This window comes from Phalacrocorax carbo, chromosome 9 (genome assembly GCF_963921805.1).
Source record: "Phalacrocorax carbo chromosome 9, bPhaCar2.1, whole genome shotgun sequence".
In the NCBI taxonomy this organism is placed as follows: Eukaryota; Metazoa; Chordata; class Aves; order Suliformes; family Phalacrocoracidae; genus Phalacrocorax; species Phalacrocorax carbo.
In genome coordinates, this window is record NC_087521.1 from 29,168,084 (window position 1) to 29,178,197 (window position 10,114).

General features: G+C 45.5%; 1 protein-coding gene across 3 annotated transcripts; it reads right to left on the minus strand.

The window, feature by feature from the left end:
• Nucleotides 1–31: 31 nt before the first annotated feature.
• On the minus strand, nucleotides 32–9,396 carry CDCA4 (cell division cycle associated 4). 3 transcript variants are annotated; one of them, XM_064460925.1, is made up of 3 exons: nucleotides 9,281–9,396; nucleotides 4,514–4,594; nucleotides 32–1,601 (listed from the first exon to the last, which is right to left on the minus strand). In XM_064460925.1, the coding sequence occupies exons 2-3, from the start codon at nucleotides 4,550–4,552 to the stop codon at nucleotides 846–848; spliced, it is 795 nt and encodes a 264-aa protein (XP_064316995.1). In that variant the 5' UTR covers nucleotides 4,553–4,594; nucleotides 9,281–9,396; the 3' UTR covers nucleotides 32–845. The 3 variants fall into 3 exon arrangements, with proteins under 3 accessions (XP_064316995.1, XP_064316994.1, XP_064316996.1); XM_064460924.1 differs by lacking the exon at nucleotides 9,281–9,396 and adding an exon at nucleotides 8,384–8,530; XM_064460926.1 differs by lacking the exon at nucleotides 9,281–9,396 and adding an exon at nucleotides 8,186–8,339.
• Between the last annotated feature and the right edge of the window lie 718 nt (nucleotides 9,397–10,114).

Genomic DNA, 10,114 nt, shown 5'->3' on the forward strand with positions numbered 1-10,114 from the left:
ATTTAGTAAAGTACTACTCTATAAAACAGAATCATGAAAACAGCTCTTACATTTTAATGTAAAGTATAAAATTGTATATTTACATTTACATACACTTTACTGAACTACATTGGGTAGCTCACAGTAAAAAAACATCCCTTTTTGAAAATCTTTCAAAAAAATACATCAACTGCAAATATGATCAGAAGTTACTACGTTAGCAGCTGACATAACATCTGTAGTAAAAATATATTTTAGGAAAATACCTGGAAAAATCTAAACACCAATAAACACTTTAGAACTATTTTTGAAGTAAAAATTGTAGCAAAAAACAGAATAAGCTAGCTAAGGTAACAGGAACTATTGCATACTGCTCTTTAAGAGCCACGTAGCGACTTAGAACAGAAGCAGCAGAGTAGGAGTTATGTGGTGTAACAAAGTGGAAAACGGAGGAAAATAGGAAACCAGTTATCCAACTTCTCTCTATGTTTATTACCATTTTTACTGGGAGAAGTGTAAGAAAGATGAGAGACTCCCTCTCACTTAGCATATCCTCCATCAAAGGCTAAAACAAATTGGTAAAAGGAACCCAATTTCAAGAGCCTTGGACCCCAATCTTAAAAACATTTACCATATGGACTTACAGTTCAATGGACAATAAACCAGATTATTACACTACAAGTTGCAGGTTAACTGTAAGAGTTAACACTACTTTGCAATATGAAGTGCTTTTTCAATATATATATCTATATAATATATAGATATTTGTAAAATACACGTGCAGATTTGATAGAACAAACTGTGGAAATAGCTTTCTCGAGTCTTTTTTTCCCATTAACAGATCTTGATCTCCTACACAAGGAGTTTCAGGATTCGACAAGGATTTCCACAATATGATCAAGCTCATTAAGATCAGATTTACAATTAGAGTTAGAAGTTGTAGTTGTTGGAGAAGAAAACGTTTCAAGCCCATCACAGTGTCCCATTTTTGTGGTGCTCATCATGCCTGTTAACATAGTATCAAGATCATAGTAAGAATTGTCAACTTCTGAAAACAGATCTTCAACAGAATTAGGACTTTTATTCTCCAGTGTCTCAAATATTTGATCTAATGATTTTTGAAAGTTTCCTTTATTTTCTTGTGGGTTCTCCATTTCCCACACATTGCTCTGCAGGTTTCTTGGAGCTTGCGCTGAAGAGGCTGTTGACATAGTTCCTGAACTATCTTCTGCCTGATCACCCTCAAAGTCTTTATTGAAAGTACTGTAGCCTGGAACATGCTTCCCCTCAGCTTGTTCCCTAGATGAACGACAGAGGATATCTGTTGAAACAAGACGATCCAGGGATGCCTGCCCTGTACTCTGGGTATTTATCATCTGCCAAGTCCCATCCTGAGTCATTTCCTCTTGGATCTGCCGTACCGTGTTGGCTATAAGTACCGAACGACAAAGGTTAGGCTCAACCAACATGTGACACAGCTGAAGTTTAACCAAGGACATATCTAAAAGTGACTGCCGCTGAAGATTATATGAAGGAATAGCCTTAATACCAGCCAGAGTTCCTTCAATATCTTCTTCACCATCAAAACATTTTCTCTTTAATCCTCGCACAAACATTGTGTCCTGTTAAAAAAAGATAAAATAAAAAGTTCTTGTACAACATAACAGCTCAAGAGGGAGGGAAAAAAGACCAAAAAACAGAACAGAAAACTTTAATCTTAAATATAAACAGCAAACGCTTTTAAGATACAAACATCAGAACTGTCATACTAGCTTATGGAATGGCCAGTGTGGTACAACAGGGGTCAGGAACATATGGACTGGATCCCAAAGGTGGCACTAAGGAACCAGAGGTGAGCAGGTCCACAACTCATGGCATCGGAGAGAGGCAGGGGCTCCCACCTCCTACCTTCCATTAAGCCCCACGCTCAATGGAAGCCAGGAGCTGCTGCTTCACACGGAAGCAAACCTCTCCATGGCTGCATTTCACCTACTGGAGAGGCAGTTTCTCCTCAGTCTCCCTGAGCTTCTACTTGCATGCTTAACCTCTAATTTTGGAAATGTACAACCTGGCACACCGACTTTAAAAGATTTGACCCCTCCAGAACATCAACATGCCTAACAGAGTGACATGAAAAAAATACCATCGGTAGCATACTTGAAAGGTTAGCTTATTTTGGCTACCGGGAGAGTAAGATCTTGATTTGTTCCATAAAACTTGATATTCAACTTCAATTCAATTGACGTGCCTAAAGCAGTCCTTCTGGTTCCCTAAGTCAGGTGAGTAACTGAACTCTGTAATTCCAGTATGAATTGTGCAAGTCCAATAAGGATAGGCACAGCCATCCTCTGTATGGGCTTCTGTACTTCTTTCCCAGTGGACTATAAGAAAGGAAAATTCCCATATCCCTAGTTTAGGTTCACCAACTAAAAATAAGTGGGGTGCATCCAGACTTCTCATTATTTACTTCTAAAAATCACTTGCTGAATCTTCCAAGGTATGACTTTCAAGGACTAGCCTCCAGATCTTCCTCTGAATTACACTAATTTTGACAACAGTGCCCCATGCAAATATTGCAGCTGATATCTTGAAAAACAAACTTTTTTTTAAAAAAAACACAGTAGATGTCACTTATTTTAGCCTTATAAAAATGAGGCCGCAAATGCAAGCTAGTACCTGATCTTTATATTTATGCATCTTTGTTATGTCCCTTCTAGGTCTTCTGTCCTTAGAATTCCTGTTTGCCTAATATTTGGGGATTTTTTTTTAGTCTAGTGACCCAAATAAAACAAAGTTTTTCAACTAAAAGCTAATAAAACCAAAATACTATCGCAGTGCCTTTCTATAAAATTTTTCATTTCCCTTGGTAAGCCCTGCCTTGCTTTTCTGGTTGCTAATGTATGTTCCATATATTTTCAGGGAGTGCACTCTCAGCTTTTTCAGAGTCACTAAAAAAATCCACCAAAGTGCAAAAACATTGTTCCTTTCAAAATATATTACATGCTTATCTATGCTGAAAACCTGGGGATAGCACAGTAGCTAGATAAACATTTGGACTGACTCTGTACAACACTTCTTACATTACTCTAGATATCCATGAAATAACCTTTTTTTTGGTATTTGCTGCCTCTTAAACATTTCTTTCCACTGAAGGTGCAAAACTCTTTAGAAATCATAATATGCAGAAATCATAATATGCAGACTACAATATAGAATATATGAACTTGATCTTATGGTCATTCTTCATACAATTCTTAAAAGCTATGCATGGATTACCAATATATTAAATGCTTTGGAAGTTTCTTTTAAAATTTCCTCCTGTAACCTAACATATTTGCATTATTCCCATTAAATACAACCCAAGTTTTAACTTGATAGTACCTTTTCCAGATTTTTAGATATTCCTGCAACTTCCTCTCAAAGGATATCCCATTTGGTTTTTCCTACAAATTTGTATGTACAGTCATTTCTAAACACACCCCCTCCATGTGAAACTTGACCTCTAAAGACACCTTTTGGGACTACTAATCAACAATGTATGATTATGTCATCAAATATTAAACGCTCTGTGCAGAGTTTAAAGCTTCTTTTATTTCAACTTACATTTTTGTGAAGAATAATTAAAACTTAATTGCATGTTAACCTGATTTTCATATATCTACTATTCTAAGGCACACCAACAGAAGAACAGAATGCAATAGAGAACTTTAAAGCCTCAATACATCACACGCACTTGGGTGTGTAGAAGCAGAGGGAAAAATGTTGACGGATTTTAAAGGAAAACCTTTCACAGCATTCATTGGATTTTTTTCTATAACCCCTTGTTATGGTTTAACCCCAGCTGGCAACCAAGCCCTACACAGTCGCTCACTCACTCCCCCCTGATGGGATGGAGAAGAGAATTGGAAGAGTAGAAGTGAGAAAACTCCTGAGTTGAGACAAAGACAGTTTAATAGGTAAAGCAAAAGCCACGCACACAAGCAAAGCAAAACAAGGCATTCATTCGCTATTTCCCACCGGCAGGCAGGTGTTCAGCCATCTCCAGGAAAGCAGGGCTCCATCACACGTAATGGTTACTTGGGAAGAGAAACGCCATCACTCCAACCATTCCCTGCTTCCACATTCTTCTTCCCCCAGCTTTATATGCTGAGCCATACGTCACATGGTATGGAATATCCCTTGGGTCAGTTGGGGTCAGCTGTCCCGGCCGTGTCCCCTCCCAACTCCTTGTGCACCCCCAGCCACTCGCTCGTGGAGTGGGGTGAGGGGCAGGAAAGGCCTTGGCTCTGTACAAGCCCTGCTCAGCAGTAATGAAAACATCCCTGTGTTATCAGCACTGTTTTCAGCACAGATCCAAAACACAGCCCCATACTAGCTACCGTGGAGAAAATTAACTCTACCCCAGCCAAAGCCAGCACACCCTTACTTCCAGTTGGCATCTTATATCAAAAAAACAGTTCTTTGTCACCCTGTTTCTGAGATTGCACAAAGCACTACATTTCTGTTTCATTTAAGAAGCAAAAAAATTACATACCAGTAATTGTGTTTGATGTAGTCCTTCCTCTTCTCCCATGCTACTGAGCAAGAGTCCATACAGTAAAAGTTACAGCACCACCTACCAAGTACAGGGAAGCAAGATGTTTGCCAGGTACAGGAGATACAGAACAAAACAGTTTCCCATTTCAGAAACTTACATACCTCTATATTTTGTCAATTACTTTAGTATCTCTATCCTCACAACACTCCTACAAACCTGAATAGTACTATTAAACCTCATTTACAGCTAGAGCACAAAGGTGATTTGCCCAACAATACATGCAAAATCTGGGCAGAAGGAAACTGCCAGTTCAAGTCCAAGTCCTAGGCTACTACCCTGACCTTTGGTCCAGCCTCTCCCTTTTCCCTACACCTTTGCAATTTAAAGAGCAATCAGATTCTTTAGTGATCATCTGAAAAACTTAACTGTGCACAAAAGCATACTGAAAGCAAGTCTTCACAACTTTTATTGCAAAACTAAACAGTTTTCACCTTTGTTGTACAAAACCACTTATCTCTGCAGCATCTAAAGAGGAAGTACGCACAAATACAAAACTGAAACATAGCAAAACTAAGGAGAATTTTCCTTTACCAACACAGAAACTTTGTGACTAAGATTTACTTTGCAAGATGACAATAACGAAAGTAATGACAGTAATTAAACTGTTTTAATGACAAAGGCCGAGTTTTAAAAACACATTTAAGGCAAAATAAGATTTGATATACCAAATACAACTACCAAACACATGCAACAATTCATTTGATTACTGAAACCTAAAAGAATGCTCCATTTCAACAGGTTACAAAAACTTACACGATAAAATATGAAAACAATTCAGATACTTTTCTAGACATGTCTGTACAGTGCATGACAGCTCAGTGTCTGCAACTGAAGTGCACACCTAGAAAAGAAACAAGTGAAGAGGATGCATATGGACATCTATTTTTGTTTTCTGTTGTGGCCAGTAATAAAAAAGTTTTGAAGAGTGCTTGCTTTCAAAATTAGTGGGTGGGGAATGAGATGGTTGACAGAGGACGTGGCAGGCGGGGGGGGGGGGGAGGCCAGAAAATATATTTTTCCTCAAGAAGCTGCATACTTGTTAAAAAAATACCACAACAAGAAAAACCCACCTCAAACACTCCCAAGCCAAAGTCTTTTGATTCAGTCCCAAAATATTCAGACTAAAATGCTGTTATGTCATGGAAACTGTATTTCAACCAACTCATGAGTCTCATTCTCTTTTACAGACTGAGCTCACAGCAACATTCAAGACAGGGTCATGGGAAGTATGAAATACAGCTCCAGTAAGACACCGTGATATTAAGTCAATAAAGTATTTCTTTTTTCTGTCAAACACCTTATCATGCTATAAAAGTTCAGAAGGTTTTGCTCCCTGGGTATACTTTCAAAAAACTCTATAAATGAAGGGCAATCTCTTTGGGAGCCTGTATACGGTAACTACTTGAATACCACATTCCTGCTAGATGATACGCTCTTAGTTTATGGTAGGTGACAAGGGCATAAACTTTGTTTTAAAAACAACCCAAACAGACACAAAGGCACAAAAAATGCACAACAACTACAGATGAAGATGATGCAGTCACAAGAACAATAAATGAAAATATTTTCTGCTGCTATATTGGACACTTGATAATATTAGAGGAAGACACTTTGGCCGTTTGCCTCCCAAAATAGCAGACTGATACAGGAGGGGACTGTTAATGGCAGTGCATGAGTCCTGGGTAGAAGAGCCATTATCACATCCACAAACTAAAAGACATAGCGGATGCTGGCAGACCAGTCCAGTCTGTAATCTATTAACATATTAAAGAAGAAAACAGTTTTCCCATGCAAAATAATAACGTGTTAGAGCTCCTGCATGCGATTCCAGGTTATTCCCTAGAGCAATAAATAAACCATGTGGAGCTCCGTTAGCATGAAGAATATGCCCATCACAGCAATTATTTCTTCAGATTCTATTAATTGGCACACAAGCACGCCTCAGATCCTAAGTTCTCACTAAAAAATAAAATTAACTTCATAGTCATTATCAGATGCAATTAAAACCTTGGAAATAAACAATCTTCCCCACACCTCCCTGCACTATCTCCAGCAAGCGCCCATCTCAAGAGAATACTAAATTTGAAACCTAATTAATAAAAATGTAAGTATGTTTCTCTATTGAATTACATATTAACATACTCAAAAAGGTCTTAGCCGTTGTGTAAAATCTCTTGGTACACGACAGCAAGGTTGCTGCTGCTTTAGAAACAAGGTGTTCAAAACTCCCCAATTTTAAGCAGCATCATTCTCTAAGAGGCAACATCTAGACTAGCTATATCATCTCCCTTCTTCCACTACTATCCAACTGTCAAGAGTCCAAACTTAGTGTATTAATCTTAACCGCTGTTTGAAATAGCTGTACAAAAAAAGCTGACAAGGAGACAACTATCTGTAGCATAATACAGTAGGAAAAAATGAGGTTTTTTGAGTTTTGGGTGTTGTGGTTTTTTTTTAATAGCACAGGGAGAATGGTATCATGCAATTCATTAAAAGTTTTGCTTCTGGGACTGACAAATTCCCAGTCTGCTTTACAAATAAGGTGCTTGAAATTTGATCCAATTCTTACTAGAACATCAACTTACACATTCCAGATTCACACTTAATTCAGACTCATGTAGTAATATGCTGCCAAAAATATACTGAAGTACTTAAGGGGAAAAGTCGGTTCCTAAGATTTGGGGTAGTAGAGAAGATAGGACATTTCAGCACTGTTCCTCTTTAGGAAGCAGACAAGAACTACCTAGGCCAGTGCTGGAGGTTTACTTAATCAGGGTGCTTTTTCTTTTGGTACAGCCATCAGAATAGTGATGATGGTTAGGAAAGGAAGGTAAGAAGGTATTTTATCTCCCCTCTACCACTCTTATCAACCCCCTGCCCCCCCAACTGTCCTTTATAACAACTGTGGCAAGAATTCAAAGCTATGTGTAACGATGCAAAGACAACGGAAAGCCAGGTACTCCTCTTTAAGCATGCACATGTGTGCGTATGGTGGTGTTACCAGATGGGCTGCAGACACAGCAGAGGGCTGGCAGGGCCAGAAACATCCCTGTTCGGACTGGGACAAAGGCACCTATAAAGCAGCAGGGTTTGGTCCGCCCCCCAGGCGTAGGGGGATGGCAAGCATCGCTCCGGAACACCAGGGCTTTGGGAAGGGGCACTAGCTCCCGCGGAAGGGCACGCTGGGAAGCGAAGGCACCTCACGACCAGGGCAGGCGGCGGAGGAGCGGAAATCTCGTGGAAACGGAGACGACGGAGGCCGGGGCGTGGGGGGGCGGCGGGGAGAGGCGTGACCGCGGGCGCGGCCGGGGCGGGGAGCGGGCCCCGGCGCACGCAGGCCGGAGAGGGAGCGCGGCGGGGGCCGAGGCCGGGTTGAGCCCCGATGCGTGCGCTCGGGAAGCCGGGGAAGGTTCCCCGGCCACAGTGCACCGGCGGCCGGAGGGCAGCAGCGCCAGGGCGTGCGGCGGCGCCGGACGGGTGGCCCCGGGGCGGAGGCACGGGCGATGAGGGGACGCGGCTGGGGAAGGGACGGAGAGGAGGAGAGGGGCGCCCGGCGCCGGCGGGGACACAGGCCCCGTAGGCCCGCCCGCTCGCCCTGGCCCCCCTCACCGCGGCCCCGGGCGGCGGTTCCTCAACGTCCCGCGCTGGCGGCAAACGGCCCGCCGCCATTTTGAATCGGCTCCCTCCTCCGCGGGCTCCGCGGGCACCGGCTCCCCGCCCGCGCCGTCCCTAGGCGGAGCCCCGGGGAAGGCGGGTAGGCCTGGGGCACCGCGCTGCGCCCGACCCAGCCCAGCCTGCCCTGCTCACCGCCTCGCCGCCGCTGTCGCCGCCGCCTGCCAGCGCAGGAGCCGCCGCTCCCGCCTCACGACCGCTCCGCGCTTCAGAGGAGAGGCGTGGCCAACCGTAGGGCCCAGCCCCGCCCTTCCCCCGCCCGCCATCTTATTGTCAAAGCCCACAAAGGAACTCGCTCCCTCCGCCCCGCCCCCGCCTTCCCGCTGGGGGGGCGGGCTTTCCCGGCAACCACGCCCGCAAAGGAAACAGCGGCTGCTATTGGCTTTCGCCAAACCATAGAGGCGCCGCTCACTGTTGCGATTGGCGAGGCCGTTGCCCTGGCGACCGGCCTCTCCCGCCCCCAGTCACAGCCCACGGAGGCTGCAGGGTTGCCATGGCGCCCGAGCCCCGCCCCTCGGCCGTGAGAGGCTGCGGGAGGCGGGGGCGGGGCGGAGCCCCGGTTTCAAACGGCGGCCAAGGCCCCGCAGTGCCTCTGGGCTCCCGGCCGCGGGCTCCGGCGGGAGCAGGTTCGGACGCGGCCGCGCTGCAGCTCGCAGGGAGAGGGGGCGGCTGCCAGCCAGCCTGAGGCTGCGCCGCCTCCCCTGCTGGGCCCGGCCTCTCTCTAACGCCGGGCGCCGCTTCCCTCAGGGCTGGGGGGCCCCCGGTGCCAACCGCTGCCGGCCCGCCCTCCCTGGCAGCCGCTCGCTCTTTCCCCCGGTGCTGCCACCCCGCGGGGGGCGCCGAGCCTCCCGACTCCATTAGCAAGGCTTGTGGCATTTCCTGTTTGAGCCTGGCCTCCCCGCCCGGGGCTCGGAGTCAGGGCACGGGGAAGCCGCTTCCGCGGGGCGGGAGGGGGTGAAGCTTCGCACCCCTCGGGGAGCCGCCGGCCCAAAAGCTCCGGCCGCTCTGCTGAACGGGAACAAACAACCGAACCTGAAAGTTTTGGGGCGCTGCGGTGGCGTCCATCTCGATGCGGCCGCACATCTGCAAGCGCTTAAGCCGACAGAGCGTTTCTCGGTCGCTTTCCCGGTGTTGCAGCGACGTGCCTCTGCCGCCAACGGAGGCAGGAGGAGGGCGGGGGGAGCCGGGCTTGTCCCGGCCGCGGCCGCCGGGAGGGAGCCGCCGGGGCGGGGAGCGAGGGGGGGAAGGAAATGGAGAAAGGCAGGTCTGGACAGCAGGAGGAGGGGGGCATCAGCTGGGTTTGGGGCTCGGGTTCGGTGGGAGAGGCTCTAAAATAGAGAGCTGTGGCTTGGTACGAGAAAGCGGGAGGAACTATCATTTCCATAGCAAAGCAAGATCGGCTTCTGGGACAAGAGAGGTTGCAAAGTGCAGTATTTCCCCTTGGTTTTTTAGAGTTTCTTGCACCGTGTTTATGACATCATTACGAGTCAAAACTTTGAAAGAACGGTACCGCAAAGAGATGTTCTCATGCTCTCTTCGGCTTGATGTTGGCTTCCTCTAGTTTTGACGCAAAGAATTCAAATAGGTAATCCCACAATAAATCCTGCAAGAACCTTTGAGCCTCTGTGGATTTCCCTTTCGAGGTAGTGGGTGCTGTTCCCTGCAGGATCACTGCTAGAAGAGTTCATCGGTGTTGCTCATCTATATAGCGAGGTACATAAGTACTGTCTCCTTATCTTTTTTTTTTCCTTTTACATACAATGAGAGGATCTTGACATTTTTGTTTGTGGGTTTTTTTTCCCCCCAATAAATTCTTCAGTGAAACAAGACAATGTATGATGGCTTAAAAACTACATAATCTCTGTT